Below are 19,225 nucleotides of genomic sequence, written 5' to 3' on the forward strand. Positions count from 1 at the left end.
GTAAACAATTCGTGATGTAGAGAAACTCGTATGTAAATGATGTCATTTCTCCTTGTAAACACATTTCTTCTTTACCTTCATTGAATCCCACGAGATCCTGTTTTGGATTATATTTCTAGTTATCATCGAGCGAGTTACAAACTCCCAAAGTTACAACAAGGTCTTCAGGCCTCCAGTGAACGAACTTCAGGACTGTCCAGATTACGTCATACGCTGTATGGAAGAATGTTGGGATGAAAACCCAGAAACCAGACCAGACTTTCGCTTAATCAACCACAAACTAAGAGATATGCAGGCTGGTTTGTAAGTCATGTTTAATGTGGTCATGTAGATAATGCTTTGGAGTTGACCTAACTTTCAGTTAAATCAAACTCACCTCAGATTATGATTTCTAACAAAAAGCTTCCTTCTTTGTAGTGATTACGAAATATACAAGTTAAGGTATAATTGCAAATCCATAGGCTTAACTTACAAGCAAACAGTACTTGATGTTGTGATATACAAATAAACACACGCCACGTAAAAAAAAATTACAAAACTAGTTTTTAGTTACGTTAAGTTGAGAGTATAATCATACCCTATAAAGTTATAATAAAGTTTCCAAATTGTATGTCAAAACGCATAGTATGGGTATTAATAATACTTATTATTAAAGCAGAGAAGAACGTTTCGACTTTCCCAGGTTATCTTTAAACTCTTCATGTTACTTGAAATTCATTCTCTTTACGTTATTTGTAGTTTAACTCTTAATGTTACTTGTAGTTTAAACTATCTGTGCTACTTACAGCTGTTAAAACTATTTGTGTTACTCGTAATTTAGACTCTATGTTACTTGTAGTTTATCTCTTTGTGTTACTTGTAGTTTAATCTCTTTATGTTACTTGTAGTTTAAACTGGTTATGTTATTTGCAATTTAAACTCTTTGTGTTACTTGTAATTTACTCTCTTTATGTTACTTGTAGTTTAAACTGTTTACGTTATTTGTAATTTAAACTCTTTGTGTTACTTGTAATTTAATCTCTTTATGTTACTTGTAGTTTAAACTGTTTATGTTATTTGTAATTTAAACTCTTTGTGTTACTTGTAATTTAATCTCTTTATGTTACTTGTAGTTTAAACTGTTTATGTTATGTAATTTAAAATCTTTATGGTACTTGTAATTTTTCACTTTACGTTATTTGTAATTTAAACTCTTTATGTTACTTGTAATTTAATCTCTTTATGGTACTTGTAGTTTAAACACTTTATGTTACTTGTAGTTTAATCTCTTTGACTTCTAATTTAAACTGTTTATGGTACTTGTAATTTAAACTCCTTGTGATACTCGTAGTTCAAATACTTTGTGATTTTTGTAGTTTAAATTGTTTGTGTTACTTTCAGTTTCGCTTTTCTTGAGTTTGAGATTCGCAGTGACACAACCTCGATGTTAATAAAACATTAAACAGTTTAGATGATGTTCATTTCTCTCTTTCTACATATATATTTAACAAAAAGAACAATATCACTATGTATCGAATTTAGCAACACAACTTTTTCTTTAAGTTATGGTTTTGTATTTATATCCTTAGGAAAAATAATATTTTTGATAACATGATGGCAATGATGGAGAAATACGCCTACAATTTAGAAGGTTTAGTCCAGGAAAGGACTTATCAGTTAATGGAAGAGAAGAAAAAAACTGAAAACTTACTCGTCCGTATGTTACCAAAGTAAGTTTTAACTTCAAACTATAAAATATAAAACCTGTGATAGTTTAACATTACCAAATTAAGTTTTAAGTGCAAACTATAAAATGTAAAACCTGTGATAGTTTATCATTATTTTACCAAAGTACGTTTTAACTGTAAACTACAAAACGTAAAGCATGTGTTTCTTTAATCTTATGTCACCAAAGTAAGTTTTCATTCTAAGTTACAAAGTTGAACCTCTTCAAACAACGAAACGTAAAGCTTGTACTTCCCTTTATTTGTATCACACTGTAACAGAACTCTTGCTTATATGATACTAGAAAAAATGTTTTATTAAGCGATGTGCAATCTCCAACTTCGCGAAATTTATATCCTGTTTAGATATAGAATTACGATAGGGTCACGATTTTTCCCGTTTTGTTTCCGTTTTCCGTCACTGAACACTTTATTTTTACCCATTCTCATGGTGAAGGTATGACGTCATGAATAAGTCATACGCGGATCTAATGTATTTGTGCCACAGGAAATCGACTATATACATAAAGAAGATTGTTCTCGTAAAATAATAGAAATAAGACCGCCATTCTTTATACCTATACTGTTATTAGGTTATTAAAAAAAGATATTCACAAAATATTTATTTAGGTATTATTTTGAAACAAAAAATCATAATTTCTCATCATGGGACGGGCATTCAGTTTGTACCATTAAACATGTTAAACCTACAAACTTATTATTACTTGATTATATGAGCTAACAAAATTTGAAACTTTGTGCAAGTGACTATAGTTCCACCTTAACGTGTATTTAGTTTAATAAAATCATAGCTTCATAACGTTATTTATTCCACGAAGTTTCCTTATTTTATGATTAGGACGTTATGGATAAACATTAATTACCTAAACCTAAGGAGAAGAAAGTTATAGAAGTGTCGTTCGGTCCGCTCAGCGTCAGTTTAATATTTGTATTTTCGAAATTTTATTTTTAAAATAATTAATTAATTCTCTTTTTATTGCAACTTATTGAGATTGTAACATGTTCACTACTTTTATAAATATGTGAAGGTTTGTGAAACCAAATTAAAAACAGTATATTAACAGCAACAATAAGACGTCTATAAAAGTATTTGTATACAAATGTTTAAATGAAATGGCAAGTACAAAAATATATAGCTCAGTGGCGCCACTGAAATGTTTCGAATACAGAATTTTAATTGTTTTTAAAATTGTTTTAAAAACTGTAAATACAGACAAGTAGCAGAACAACTTAAGTATAAAAGTGTTATTACAGACAAGTAGCAGAACAACTTAAGTATAAAACTGTTATTACAGACCAGTAGCAGAACAACTTAAGTATAAAGTATTATTACAGACAAGTAGCAGAACAACTTAAGTATAAAGTGTTATTACAGACAAGTAGCAGAACAACTTAAGTATAAAAGTGTTATTACAGACAAGTAGCAGAACAACTTAAGTATAAAGTATTATTACAGACCAGTAGTAGAACAACTTAAGTATAAAACTGTTATTACAGACAAGTAGCAGAACAACTTAAGTATAAAGTATTATTACAGACCAGTAGCAGAACAACTTAAGTATAAAGTATTATTACAGACAAGTAGCAGAACAACTTAAGTATAAAGTATTATTACAGACCAGTAGTAGAACAACTTAAGTATAAAGTATTATTACAGACCAGTAGTAGAACAACTTAAGTATAAAGTATTATTACAGACCAGTAGCAGAACAACTTAAGTTTAAAACTGTTATTACAGACAAGTAGCAGAACAACTTAAGTATAAAAGTGTTATTACAGACAAGTAGCAGAACAACTTAAGTATAAAACTGTTATTACAGACAAGTAGCAGAACAACTTAAGTATAAAAGTGTTATTACAGGTAAGTAGCAGAACAACTTAAGTATAAAACTGTTATTACAGACAAGTAGCAGAACAACTTAAGTATAAAACTGTTATTACAGACAAGTAGCAGAACAACTTAAGTATAAAACTGTTATTACAGACAAGTAGCAGAACAACTTAAGTATAAAAGTGTTATTACAGACAAGTAGCAGAACAACTTAAGTATAAAGTGTTATTACAGACAAGTAGCAGAACAACTTAAGTATAAAGTGTTATTACAGACAAGTAGCAGAACAACTTAAGTATAAAAGTGTTATTACAGACAAGTAGCAGAACAACTTAAGTATAAAAGTGTTATTACAGACAAGTAGCAGAACAACTTAAGTATAAAGTATTATTACAGACCAGTAGCAGAACAACTAAAACGTGGAGAACAAGTGGAAGCAGAGAGTTTTGACTGCGTCACAATCTATTTCAGCGACATCGTTGGCTTCACTGTTCTTTCTGCTCTCAGTACCCCTCTTCAGGTGAGATTTATACACGCAACTAAAATCATTTATTGAAACATTATTTGTAATAATGGGATTATTGCCATCTCGTGATGAAAGAAGCACTCAATTATTTTACGCAGAACGCAGAATATTTTATTGTGCAATAGGCTTTTATTAACGAGGCTATTATTTTTATCATAATAAGAATACTTCGTCGTGGTGTGTGTTTTTCTGATAGTAAAGCCACATGGGGCTATCTGCTGAGTTCATGGAAGGGAATCGAACCTATTATTTTAGCGTTGGAAATCAGTAGCCTTGTCGCTGTACAAGTGGGTGATTCACGTGGTGACGAACGAAACAGAGATATCTCAGGTCATTAACTGTTCTGTGGGTTTTATTCTGTAAGTTGAATTATGTTTGAAAGTGTGTTATTGATAAAATAATTTGATGTTAGAATGGCTCTGTACTGTGATGTTACAGGTGGTTGACCTCCTAAATGACCTTTACACGTGTTTCGACTCTATCATCGGCAACTACGACGTATACAAGGTGGAAACAATCGGCGATGCCTACATGGTCGTAAGTGGTCTACCCTTAAGAAATGGAGATAAACATGCTGGCGAGATAGCTTCCATGGCCCTCCATCTTTTAGGGGCAATTCAGAACTTTGAAATAAGACACAGGAAAGAGGACCAGTTAAAGCTGAGGATTGGTATTCACTCCGGTAAGTTATACTTAAAATTGTTGTAAATAAACACAGAGCTTACAAAATAGACTATCTGTGCTGTGGCCATAATGGTGTCGCAAACCTTTACCTTTGACCTTCTGGTATCACCACTGGGATAGCTGAGTCCACTAATAAAACTGAGTATTTTCAAAACATCCTTTTAACACTCACTACAACAAATATGTGTTTATGTGTATATATAAGCTTTAATACTACTGTTAGGTGAATGAGTGGAAGTTATAAGAATTAGCGCCTCCTCGTGGTATGTCTGCGTATTTATACTGCTAGAAGCGGGTTTCGATACCCGTGGTGGGCAGAGCACAAATAGCTCTTTTATGTAGTTTTGTACATAAACAAACAAATATTATAATTTGCGACACCTGTAGGACTAATTCTATAAAATATAACGGTACTGTTGCTGATACGAACTCGGACACTGAAATTCCGCGTGTTGTAACCTGTTGTCTCTGTTCGAACAAGATACACAGTGAAGCCATGCTTTTAAACGTTAATATAAGAATACACTCCAATTAGTGTTCGTTGTTTAACGTATTATTATAGGGACGGGTTTGGTTTCTTTCGAATTAGGCGCAAATTTCCAAGGTTGTTTGCGCTGACCATCCCTAATTTAGCTCTGATAGACTAGAGGGAAGACAACTAGTCAACATCACCAACCGCCAACTCTTGGCTTATCGTTTTTTTACCATAGTAAGATTGGCTACAAAATTATAACACCCCTACCGCTGAAAGGGTGATCATGGTCTGTGACAAGAACTCGAGCTTGTCACGAATTGCGAATCGAGCGCCCCCTAATAACCGGGTCTTGTCAGGCCATCTCTGTTTGGGAGTTAACTGTTTTCTTATAAACGTAGTCGAGAGCTAAGTGTTAGGAAAATGATAGAATAATAATATTAGTATAGTGGTACAGCTGGTAACGTATAATTAATTCTCTAGGTCCTTGTGTAGCAGGAGTGGTAGGACTAAAGATGCCCAGATACTGTTTGTTTGGAGACACAGTCAACACAGCGTCCAGGATGGAATCGACTGGAGAAGGTAACTAGCAGTGTACTTTCAACTCGTTCTGTCTTCGCATCAGTTAAACATGTATGGTTTATTCGTATACACTGAGAATATATTGTTATTTAAATTTACGAAGAAAAATCACCAGTCTCTTCAGTATGCAATTAAAGTTTTAATTCATCAAATTCACCTGTAAAAGAGTTTAAAAACGACAACTTATATTTTACTACGTTAAAGGTTGCTTTACGTAGAATATTTCTTTATTTATGACTTATACTTAACAGCGTTGGGTGTGTTATTAACATGTTAAGTTCAGTTTCAGGCACTGTAAAAGTGATGTGGTTATTTCTATAGTGGAATAAAACAATAGACTCTCAGAAATAAAAACAACAGGGAATCCTCAGTGATCGCGGCACATGAAATTATTTTAGGCAGGATTAAAGTTAATCTATGAGGCCTTTGTTTCATTTTGATCAGATATATTTTTGTGTATCAGTAATACCAAGCGTGGGACACGGGTATACCGGATTTAACTTTGTTACTCATTAGAATCTCTACCAGCCTACCCTCAAATTAATTTTTTTAGGCAGAATTAAATATAATTAATGTATGAGAGTCCAGAATTATAATTAAGTATTAAGTAGGTCAAGGGGTGATGGAACTGTAGCTAGAAGTTTGTACTTGAAATAAAAACAAAAAAACTCAAAGATGTACAGCCAAGAAAGACATTAATTTCAGTGTTAGGATATTAGCTACCAACTTCAGACTTATGACATTCATTTCAACGTTAGGATATTAGCTACCAACTTCAGACTTATGATATTAATTTCAACGTTAGGATATTAGCTACCGACTTCCCACTTATGACATTCATTTCAACGTTAGGATATTAGCTACCAACTTCAGACTTATGACATTAATTTCAACGTTAGGATATTAGCTACCAACTTCTAACTTATTACATTAATTTCAACGTTAGGATATTAGCTACCGACTTCCCACTTATGACATTCATTTCAACGTTAGGATATTAGCTACCAACTTCAGACTTATGATATTAATTTCAACGTTAGGATATTAGCTACCGACTTCCCACTTATGACATTCATTTCAACGTTAGGATATTAGCTACCAACTTCAGACTTATGACATTCATTTAAACGTTAGGATATTAGCTACCAACTTCAGACTTATGACATTCATTTAAACGTTAGGATATTAGCTACCGACTTCCCACTTATGACATTCATTTTAACGTTAGGATATTAGCTACCGACTTCACACTTATGACATTCATTTCAACGTTAGGATATTAACTGCCGTCTTCACACTTATGACATTCATTTCAACGTTAGGATATTAGCTACCGATTTCACAATTATGACATTAGTTTCCACGTTAGGATATTAACTGCCGACTTCACACTATGACATTCATTTCAACGTTAGAATATAAGCTACCAACTTCAGACTCATGACATTAGTTTCCACGTTAGGATATTAGCTACCGACTTCGGACTTATGTTAACTCAGTTCCATTTATTTTGTGTTACAATTCATTTAACTGTGCTCTAAATTTAATGTATATATTTCCATTTGTATTTTACCATAAGCTAATGGGTCATGGTGAAGGGTATTTTTGTATTTTACCATAAGCTAATGGGTCATGGTGAAGGGTATTTTTGTATTTTACCATAAGCTAATGGGTCATGGTGAAGGGTATATAACTTTTATTTGCGTGAGTTAAAAGTATTAACGAGAAGTGACTTTCATGATGAATTGTTTGTTTTGTTTGTTTTTTTAATTTCGCGCAAAGTCTACACGAGGGCTATCTGTGCTAACCGTCCCTAATTTATCAGTGTAAGGCTAGAAGGAAGGCAGCTAGTCATCAACACCCACCGCCAACTCTTGGGCTTCTCCTTTACCAACGAATAGTGGATTTATCGTCACATTATAACGCCCACACGGCTGAAATGGCGAGCATGTTTGGTGCGACGGGGATTCGAACCTTCGACCTTTAGAGTATTAGTCGAATGCCTTAACCCACCTAACCATGCCGGGCCCATGATGAATAGAAACCAACTTGAAGTAAAAATGTATTCTCAAGACGAGTGCTATGGGTGTTAAAACTCTAATTAAAATAAAATGTAGAACAGTTTGTTGCAAGCTCTTTGTTAACGTGAAGATGACCTAAGAAGGCAGAAACGTTGTTCTGTATTTTATTCTAATTAAAATTTTGATACTCACATCAGGAGTCTTGAGAGTACCTTATGTTATGTCCAATTTTAGATTCAGAGAAAGAGAAATGATTTCAAACGCTTTTAATGTTATTTAATCAATAATGTATGTTCCATAATTATTAATTACTTCCTGCTAATGATTCACAAGCTTCTGAATGTCACTTCTATAAAATTATTGGGGTTTAGAGGAAAAGAACGTAGAGATGGTAGTTTTGACATCTTCACGTGTTCCAAGCTCTTTTCCATCAAGATAGTTCTGCAAACTTAGGAACAGATGATAATCAGATGGGGCAAGGTCTGGAGAATAAGGAAGATGTGTAAGTTTTACCAGTCTAGATCTTCAATCTTTACAGATGTGATCTTTGCTGTATGGGGCCGTACATTATCCTGGTGTAACATAACATGCTGTATGTTGCCGTACATTATCCTGGTGTAACATAACATGCTGTATGGTGCCGTACATTATCCTGGTGTAACATAACATGCTGTATGGTGCCGTACATTATCCTGGTGTAACATAACATGCTGTATGGTGCCGTACATTATCCTGGTGCAACATAACATGCTGTATGGTGCCGTACATTATCCTGGTGTAACACAACATGCTGTATGGTGCCGTACATTATCCAGGTGTAACACAACATGCTGTATGGGGTCGTACATTATCCTGGTGTAACACGACACCTTTACGACTGGTCAAATCAGGCCTCTTTTCTTTCAGTGAAACATTCAAGTGCTCTAACTGTTGACAATAGAAGTCTGATGTAATCGTTACATTGAGTGGCAGCAACTCAAAGTGGATCACGCCAACAATATCCCACCAAACACTTAACAAGGCTTTCCTAGGGTGGAGGTCCATTTTGGGCTGTGCTTTAACCAGTTTACCTGCACTGAGCCATTGTCTGCGACGCTTAACATTTTTATAAAATATCCGTTTTTCATCTTCAGTCACTAACTTGTCCAAAAAAGATGAATTACGTTTACTAGAGTGCAGAGAAGTGCAAATGTCCACTCTTGATCTAAGGTTGGCTTCTGTCAAATCATGGGGAACCCATTTCCCAAGTTTTGACACGTATCCAAGCTGTTGCAGATGACAGTGAACTGTTGAATGGGTTGAATTAAGTTTCTATACTAGTTCTTCAACTGTTACAGCACAATCTTCATCAAGTGCAGCCAGCAGCAAGTCATCATTAGACTCAACAGGACGACCTGAACTTAACCTGTAGTCACCTGATATGAACTTCTGAAACCACCTTCGACACTTTCTTTCATTGAGAGACTCCGCACCATAAACACCTTGAATGTTCCGTGTAGTTTCTGCTACACTATTGCCTTTTGTAAACTCATAAAACATTATATGCCTAATGTGCTTCTCAGACACATCCATCTTCGTTAGGGTTTAGTTGATTAATGATTTATAAAAGTGTAGTTAGGTTAGTTTATTTTATTTGTCCCAACATTTTTATACACGTCCTACTACATGTTTTAGTCATTAAAGCCTTCTACAGAAACAGAAATGATGATGCACTTTCTGTATTAAATTTTCATACATTACTTATGAGATGACCTGATACTCAATCTATGTATTCAATGGTTAGTTTCTTCCATAAAAATAAAGTCTAAAATATATTTATATTTTTGTACAGAAAACCAAAAACTAATTCAAGAACAAAAATGCTTCAAATAAAATCAGTTTCCATAACGACGGTAAAAAAGACGTGTTTGTTTGTAAAAATGCACAAAGCTACACAATGGGCTATCTGTGTTGGGCCCACCAAGAATATTGATATAAGTGTGTGTGTGTGTGACTGTTTCTTATATAAATTTTATATATTCAAACATCTAATACCGCCCTCTACATTTCGACACACAGTTACACAACCCCTTTCAAACATGTGGTCAGCTTCCGGTCAGTTACCTCTTTCTTTGTGAACCTGACGATGACCGAAGAAGGTCGAAACGTTGTTCGCTCTTCTATATAAAATATTTTCTCAACCCAAACGAGCCGTTTTTGCATATAAATTTCTCAACAAGTGGGTTTCTCGACATCACTGAGGATTCTTGTCTGTTTCACTCTAGCACGCGCATGTGGGAATATTCTTTGTTGATTTTCCCGCGAACCTGCACGAGCCATTTCTAATTTTGAAGTGATAAACTAGCTGAAGGGTACTTAGTCAACGTCACTCATCCCAAGTCTTGGACTACTATTTTCTCAACAAACAATGTGATTGATTATTACATTATAAAGCCCCCACGGCTGAAAGGGCGAGGATGTTCGGCGAAGACATTCGAACCCAAGACCTTCACACTACGAATTGAGTAACAGCGGCAAATTTATGGAATTACAACGTTAAAATCCGAGATTCGATTCTTCGCGGAGGTCACAGCCCTTTAAAAAACAACATCAACAGCCACTAAGACCTATTATGGTATTATTTGTAGCTATTTAAAACGGTTTAGTCTTCACGTATATTTACACCAAGTTCACTACTTTTCCTCATTTTTCAGTGGAGATACGTGACCACTATAAACCAGTGACCACTAATAAGAAACAAATAACACAGGCCTGCGAATTTAAACTTCATAAAACTTGGTTTGGCTTTTAATAACGGATTTTACGTAATTCAGATACGCGGATTTTTAAAACATTTTTTTTCTATCACGTACGGATTTTTTACAAATCAGGAAGTGTAAACAAACACTTACTTGGATCAAATTATTATTTCGCTTACAGAATGAATATTTGTCACTATTATGTTTGGATTCTAGTACGATCGATAAGACGGCCACGTCGCGATTGGTCTAGAAAAATCTATAGCCAGGGGTTGTCAATATTTTCCTTTAAGAACTAGATATTAACACGTCTTTATTGTCATGTTATTCATGGTAAACAAATTAATGTAGATGTTAATTAATGTTGATTTTCTTTCATTCGGCAGCATTAAAGATTCACGTGAGCGAAGCAACAAAGGAAATACTTGATAACATAGGAGGTTACACGTGCGAAGAACGAGGCTTAACGACAGTAAAAGTGAGTATATCGTGTTTGACGAAGGTTTACAAAGAGCTGTGTGTTTGGAGTATGTCGTGTTTGATGAAGGTTTACAAGGAACTGGGTGTTTGGACTTTATTATTATTTTCAAATGGCGTAAGTTGAGACGTTGACAGTTAACCTCAATTATCTCTCTGGTGTTACTGTTCCCATTAATTAATTATCCACATAAACTACCCTTCTGTCAAACTTCTTTAACTACCAATAAGTTCACCACACGTGGAAAGAAACATCAGAAATGCCAACCATTACGATTTAAGTGTAATCATTACGATTTTGGTGTATACATTGCGACTATACGCTCATACAGACAAATATTACAACTTGTTGCAACTCCCAAATTATTATATATTATATAGGCCTATACAATAAAGTGATAAATTGTTCCCCAGGGCTTGAAATGGGTGAAAAGAAAATTTCTAGTGAGATACAAATAAATTTTGATAATAAATAAAAGACAGAGTCCAAATGGCTACTTGTGATAATCATGTTTGTGCTTGAAATAATAAAAAAATATTTGTATCTCCAACGTCTACCAACAGTTTGAGTGCGGTGCTTCTCCATACTGGGTACGTGGGGGAATCCATAGTTACGTCATCAGTGCTTATCAACCAATCAGCGCTCGCGTAGATGGGTATTTCTCGTTTTCTAAGCGGCATAGAAACACCAATGCGATTGTTCACAATAACGATCTGTCTACAGTCATTACGCTCAGTCATTTGAAACAGTTGGCGGTTTCTTAAACTCCTGTTTACTAAACGTGTATACTGGAAATCCTCAAATAAGTATTGTGGTAATTGTGACTTATATATATGTGATGTTTTAGTAAAATATCTTTAAAAAATGATTAAAAATACAGAAACGTTTACATAAAAAGTAAATGTTATGCTATTGACCACGTATTTCCCCAATTTGCTCTGAAAATAAATGCATTAACATTATTTTGTTTCATAACTTATTGGTTCAACAGGAATGTTTCAATGTTAAGCGTGTCTTATAGGTTTTTGTTGTTTTTTTTTAATTTCGCGCGAAGCTACACGAGGGCTATCTGCGTTAGCCATCCCTAGCTTAGCAGTGTAAGACTAGAGGACAGGTAGCTAGTTATCACCACCCACCGCCAACTCCTAGGCTGCTCTTTTACCAATGAATAGTGGGATTGATTGTGCATCATAACGCCCCCACAGCTGAGAGGGCGAACAAGGTTGGTGTGACGGTGATTTGAACCCGCGACCCCCTGATTACGAGTCGAGTGCCTCAACCACCTGTCAATTCTTATGTATTTTACGGAAGAGTTAATATTTATATATATATATATCTGAATCAGTATAAAAGCTATACAGGTGCTGATACTGTACGTTTTGCAGTTACTTAATCTAAACTTTGGTAAATATGGAGATACAGTACTGTGTGGTGTGGCCATAATAACCTGCAGGACACTGTGTGTTATTAATAGAAATAATAGTTTTCTTCCTCCTATATCTCGGACTGTGGTTATCCAAGCTATCAGAGGATATTATCAACTGGACTGTCACGTCACATACCAAATCTGGAAGCAATCCATTTAGACATACACGAGATATAAAATCTTCCCCATTTGTTTTTCTCCTGCGCACCGAAAGTACAGGTTTGGCTTTTTTTGTTTTTTTTTAATTTCGCACAAAGCTACTCGAGAGCTATCTGTGCTAGCCGTCCCTAATTTAGAAGTGTAAGACTAGAGGGAAGGCAGCTAGTCATCACCACCCACCGCCAACTCTTGGGCTACTCTTTTACCAACGAATAGTGGGATTGACCGTCACATTATAACGCCCCCATGGCTGAAAGGGCGAGCATGTTCAGCGCGACGGGGCCGAAAGTACAGAGACACTACCTACCATCATGTCTCTGTTGAACGGCCTGGCTAATCAATGAATGAATATGTGGTCTATAATTATTGTGATTGTAGCTACCAGTTTGGACACCAACCAGTTTTGATTTCTTTGTCCTATTTTGACATGTATCTACTCCTTACACTTGGCCCAGCATGACCAGATGGGTTAAAGCATTCGACTCGTAATCCGACGGTCGCAGGTTCGAATCCCCGTCGCACCAAACATGCTCGCCCTTTTAGCCGTGGGGGCGTTATAACGTGACGGTCAGTCCCACTACCCGTTGGTAAAAGAGTAGCCCAAGAGTCGGCGGTGGGTTGTGATGACTAGCTGCCTTCCGTTTAGTCTTACACTGCTAAATTAGAGACGGCTAGCTCAGATAGCCCTCGAGTATCTTTGCGCGAAATTCAAAAGAAACTAATCTTCACACTTAAGGTATTTTTGGATAGATGTATACTACATGTACTCAGGTGTGCTTGTGATAAATCGATTAAAAATAGATTGAACTAATTGTATCATCTACAAGTCTTTATACTTCTGAATTTAAAGCAAAGCCATGTCGGGTTATCTGCTGTGTCCACCGTGAGGATTTGTTTGTTTGTTTTTATTTCACGCAAAGCTACATGAGGGCTACCTGCGCTAACCGTCCTTAATTTAGCAGTGTAAGACTACAGGAAGGTAGCTAGTCATCACCACCCACCGCCAATTCTTGGACTACACTTTTACCAAAAAAATAGTGGGATTGACTGTCATTTATAACTCCCCTCACGACTAAATGGTCGAGAATGTGTGGCGTGATGGAGACTCGAGCCTCTGATTTTGAGATTAAGAGTCTAGCGCCCTAACCAGCAAGCCATGCTAGGCCTCCGCCACGAGGAATCGAAGTCGGATTTTAGCGTTGTAACATTGAAGACATACCGCTGTCTCACTGGGGGACTTAAGCACCAAGACGCATATATGTTTCATCGTACTAATCCTAATTTGATAGAAAAAACATAATAATTGTTCAGTTCCCTCGTTAAAAAACGAACAAATCGCATGTTCACTGATGACCATACTGTGTTTCTTTTCTATATATAGGGCAAGGGTGAAATGTTGACTTACTGGCTTATTGAAAAAGAAGGGTCACTGACATCTGGACGAAGTCAGGTCACATCCGAAGAAATTCTGAACAGTTTTGAAGACTTAGATGCATCTTTTACTGGCGACGATGACGAATCTGACCTCATATCGTCAGTAAGACCTGCAGCGACATCTATTGTTCACTCGGCCCAGGATTCTCCGGAAGTGAAAATGTTGCTTAGCAACGAGTCTGACGAAGACGTTGAAAAGGGGAAGGATGGACGGAGTGTGGTCAGTCACGAATATAGTAGTTGCTTGACCTTGTTTCAAGAATGTAAAAAAAACATACTGAGAGACCTGCGATACACCGGACGCTCTTCGTTCAACGGCTACAGGTCTGCCCCCATAATATCATTAAGGGACAAATCGTCTTGTCACAATTACTTATTATAAGTTATGTTTTGTTCTAGACTCAGGCTGAACACATCCGCTACAATATTCTGCTCAAGTAATGAAGTGGAAGTTAAACGTGTGATTTTGGTTTTGATGCTTTCGGGTTTATAAGAGAGTCGATTGTAGACACGACCTCGAACTTGTTGTTAGCGAGATGTATATGTTTGTGACCAAAATAGTTCCCTGTCTGTAGGACACAGTGTACGAATCTAAAATAGTTCCCTGTCTGTAGGACACAGTGTACAAAATAGTTCCCTGTCTGTAGGACACAGTGTACGAAATAGTTCCCTGTCTGTAGGACACAGTGTACGAATCTAAAATAGTTCCCTGTCTGTAGGACACAGTGTACGAATCTAAAATAGTTCCCTGTCTGTAGGACACAGTGTACGAATCTAAAATAGTTCCCTGTCTGTAGGACACAGTGTACGAATCTAAAATAGTTCCCTGTCTGTAGGACACAGTGTACGAATCTATTTGCATAGCTATGAATAACACCCACTTAGATTACCCTATTTTCCTATCTATGAATAACACCCATTTAGGTTACTCTATTTACCTATCTATGAAAAACACCCGCTAGATTACCCTATTTTCCTTTCTATGAATAACACCCACTTAGATTACCCTATTTTCCTATCTATGAATAACACCCACTTAGGTTACTCTATTTACCTATCTATGAAAAACACCCGCTAGATTACCCTATTTTCCTTTCTATGAATGACGCCCTCTAGATTACCCTATTTTCCTTTCTAAGAATAACACCCACTTAGATTACCCTATTTTCCTATCTATGAATAACACCCACTTAGGTTACTCTATTTCTTTATCTATGACTAGCACCCACCTAGGTAATCCTGTTTCCCTTTCTATGAAAAACACCCTCTAGATTACCATATTTTCCTTTCTGTGAATAACACCTACTTAGATTCACCTATTTCCTCACTTTGAATAATATCCACTTATTGTTGACCTATTTCCCTTGCTATGAATGACACCCATTTAGGTTGCCCTATTGTCCTATCTATGAATGACACCCACTTAAGCAACTATATTTTCCGAACTATGAATAACACCTACTTAGGTTTGTAACAGAAATATATGAACCACTTAACCATTACAATGAATGATGAACTATTTGTAAGTACAATATGAGAAACAAAAACAAAATGATTTACAGACCAGTTAGTGAAGTGTGTAATAGTCAAAATAGAGTAACTTTAGTAGTTGATAGAATTAATACAACATACAACAGCCGTTCATTACGAAATTGTTACATCTTTAATTTATCGTAATTTATTTTTGCCTTGAATTTGTATAAGGATTGTCTTTGGACATACGTTTTCTTTATGTATATAATGTATATATATATATATATATGTGTGTGTGTTATATGTGTGTGCGTGCGTATAGGAAGAAATTACAATGATAAACGGTATATACTATTTACGTATATACGTACACAACTCTTAACTTTTTAAGTACTTATGTTAGCCACCAGTGACTCTGATATTTAAAACGTTATATAACAAATAAATAAAGTACCCTTACATTAATGGCGTAACCAAGGTTGTGAATACATGGTAATTATATCGATTACATTTATTTACAACTTGTCGATTTACATTTAAGAGGCTTTTACACAAACCCTAATTGCTTGTTAGCACACATCGCTATTGGATGAAGATATCTTGGAAACAGCTGGACTAATAATTAAGGTTCAAAGTGATGACGCTTAAACACCTGATTACAGAAACTGACTCTATGTCGCGAATTGTTTAGCGAACGTCACTAAAGTTGTGCTATATAGATATTGTTTACATATGTAAATATTTCATGTTTTCGTTACGAGTCTCCGTTATTTACTATTGTAAATGTACACTATGAATATTTACCTTATTTCAACAGTTGCTACCGTAAGGTAATGAATCTCTTCTTTTAGGCTTAAATATACGATTCTTTTATAATAAAGAACACTTGTAAGATACCATTTTAGTAATACCGCTAGCATATCTTAATCATTGTGTTATACAGTGCATATAGTAACGGACTTCTAGAAATTGATTTTATCAACACATGTGCAACGGGTAAACGTATTGTGTAAACGTTGCTAAGATAAACAATCAAACTAACTATAATTAACCAGACTGCAGCACATAATTCATTATGAAGTGTTATTTCTATGAAACGTATAAATTCTGTGACCTATATTGAATATAGCAGTTTTTTGACATAAGTTCACAAATTATAGTGAACAAACAGGCTTTCAACCAATCAATTATAGTGAACAAACAGGCTTTCAACCAATCAGAAAAGTTAGAGTAAAACCCGACGGTGGGACAGCGGTACATCCACTGACCTCGAAGGTCTGGGGTTCGATTCCCTGCTGTGGATCCACCAAATAGTTAAGTGTGTCTGCGCTCTAAAACTTATAATCATTGTTTTTCATATGTTGCGTTACCGATTTCCAAGTGGTGATGAAAACAATTTATGTATACCAAAATTACTGACTTTCTAATAAGGAGGAATGTTTTATCTTTACCCGTTTTAAAATGATTAGAAATTAGCTGTGCTTCAGTGAAGAGAAAGTAGTGACTTCAGGCCCATCACGAACTAGTTATTGGTAAATTAATATTGTATGAAGGAGCTGAAAAATGTTTGTGGGAGATGATTTCTTAGACATGCAGATTGTACAACGACAGATTGAAAGTGCAAGGAGCTGCTAAAAAGCCAAGGGCAGCTCAAGGTAAGGAGATTTGGGGGGTATGACCCCCATGAAAATTAATATAATAATTAATAGTTGCTACGAAAATCAGATGTGTAAAAGTAAGGGTGTGCTTCTTTCAGTAAAAGTGTGTATGTATATATACATGTCTTTGTGTAAGCGAAATATTTTTGAGATATTGAAATTTCAAACAGTCTATGCGAAACTGTTGCGTTTAGTTAACATGTCATATCATACAGTTTCTCTCTTCGAAGTTACTGTTGTTTTACTTCACGTGTAAAATTTGATGATCCAGAAATACAAGAAAATATCTAATATTTTAGTGTGCAATGTTTGTCTTTGTGCCATTAAACCCGAGCTCACCACTTTGCGAATAATTATCCCGCCTGTCGCCAGTTGCTTTTTATATCTATAAAATCCAGTAATTGGTATTTACTGTTTCACACAGTACGAAGTAATGGTAAAAACACAGCCACGTATTTTGTGTTTCAGCTAACGACACCCAAGGTAACTTTCTTTAATAATGCAACTGTAAAAACTTTTAATTAGTGAAGAAATCTTAATTAAGCCAGAATCGTAACACATAGAGTGGTCATAAATAAAAATTCCGTATTTAAAATTATCACATTTAAATACCTTCACTGCGGCTGGTACATTTATGGATTCTTTATTTTAAGCTTTCAGCGCGAGGTGGTGGATCGTGAACTTTTGTGGTAATGTCCATCGATTTTCCGCTATATGCTTCTATACAGTAAATTAATTATGTCTGTTTTCTGTGTGGCAGTTTCCCTCAGTATGTTAAAAAGATCTGTACGACAGCATCTCGGTGTCAAGGCAACAAGTGTCGTCAAAGCTAGAGACAAATCCAGGTTATTTTATGGATTTACTAGAGAGTATTATATTTGGTGGACTGACAAAATGAACAGAAGTAGAAAGAAAAATGTCTAGCGGCCACTGTATTTATTAGAGAAAGTTCGTTCATTACACAGGATACATACAAATATACCAAACCTGTTATTCTCTCTCTCTTTCATTGTCCTCCTGTGGCTCTACTCTCTCTCTCTCTCTCAGTGTCCTCCTGTGGCTCTACTCTCTCTCTTTCAGTGTCCTCCTGTGGCTCTACTCTCTCTCTCTCTCTCTCTCAGTGTCCTCCTGGGCTCTACTCTATCTCTCTTCAGTGTTGTCCTCCTCTACTCTCTCTCTCTCTCTAGTGTCCTCCTGTGGCTCTACTCTCTCTCTCTCAGTGTCCTCCTGTGGATCTCTCTCTCTCTTTCAGTGTCCTCTGTGGTTTTATATATCTCTCAGTGTGTCCTCCTGAGCCTCTCTCTCTCTTTCAGTGTCCTCCCATGTATATATCTCGGTTCCTATATATGATGAACCATGATATACTCATATATATATATATCTTTCATTGATCCTCCTTGATCTATATATATATATAGGTCCTCCTGATTCCTCCTCTGAGACTTATCTATATATATATCCTGATTGATTCTCTCTGATATGTCCTATATATCTACTCTTCTCTTTCAGTGTCCTCCTAGGGACTCTCTCTTTCATTGTCCTCCTGAACCTCTACTCTCTCTCTCTCAGTGTCCTCCTGAGCTCTCTCTCTCTCTTCAGTGTCCTCCTGTGGCTCCACTCTCTCTTTCATTTGTCCTCCTGTGGTTCTACTCTCTCTCTCTTTCAGTGTCCTCCTGTGGCTCTACTCTCTCTTTTTCATTGTCCTCCTGTGGCTCTACTCTCTCTCTCTCTCAGTGTCCTCCTGTGGCTCTACTCTCTCTCTTTCAGTGTCCTCCTGTGGCTCTACTTTCTCTCTTTCATTGTCCTCCTGTGGCTCAGCGGGATGTTTACCATACCTGTAGTGATAGTCCATTCTATAGCTTTGTGTTTGAATGTTTTAAACTTTCCAACCATGTGAAATTCTTCAATGGGATAACAAACATGTGATACTTGTAGCAGTTAAATTTAGATACAAGTCTCATATGGTCATTGAGAATAATGAAAAACATATTGGACACTTCCTCTAATTGGATAGGCTTA

General features: G+C 35.9%; 1 protein-coding gene across 1 annotated transcript; it reads left to right on the plus strand.

The window, feature by feature from the left end:
- The first annotated feature begins 74 nt into the window (after positions 1-74).
- Positions 75-17,499, plus strand: LOC143224759 (guanylate cyclase 32E-like). The gene is made up of 7 exons (XM_076453029.1): positions 75-303; positions 1,569-1,709; positions 3,952-4,075; positions 4,520-4,763; positions 5,721-5,819; positions 10,965-11,056; positions 14,023-17,499. Exons 1-7 carry the CDS (start codon positions 218-220, stop codon positions 14,455-14,457), a joined length of 1,221 nt encoding a protein of 406 aa, XP_076309144.1. The 5' UTR covers positions 75-217; the 3' UTR covers positions 14,458-17,499.
- Positions 17,500-19,225: the final 1,726 nt, after the last annotated feature.

Source organism: Tachypleus tridentatus, chromosome 9 (assembly GCF_004210375.1).
Source record: "Tachypleus tridentatus isolate NWPU-2018 chromosome 9, ASM421037v1, whole genome shotgun sequence".
Classification (NCBI taxonomy): Eukaryota; Metazoa; Arthropoda; class Merostomata; order Xiphosura; family Limulidae; genus Tachypleus; species Tachypleus tridentatus.

Excerpts from the sequence above, each read along its gene's own strand:
- LOC143224759 (XM_076453029.1), top strand. The coding sequence starts at position 218 with ATGGAAGAATGTTGGGATGAAAACCCAGAAACCAGACCAGACTTTCGC. Across the intron at positions 5,820-10,964 it reads GATGGAATCGACTGGAGAAG|CATTAAAGATTCACGTGAGC; the intron begins GTAACTAGCAGT and ends TTCATTCGGCAG. Across the intron at positions 11,057-14,022 it reads GAGGCTTAACGACAGTAAAA|GGCAAGGGTGAAATGTTGAC; the intron begins GTGAGTATATCG and ends TTCTATATATAG.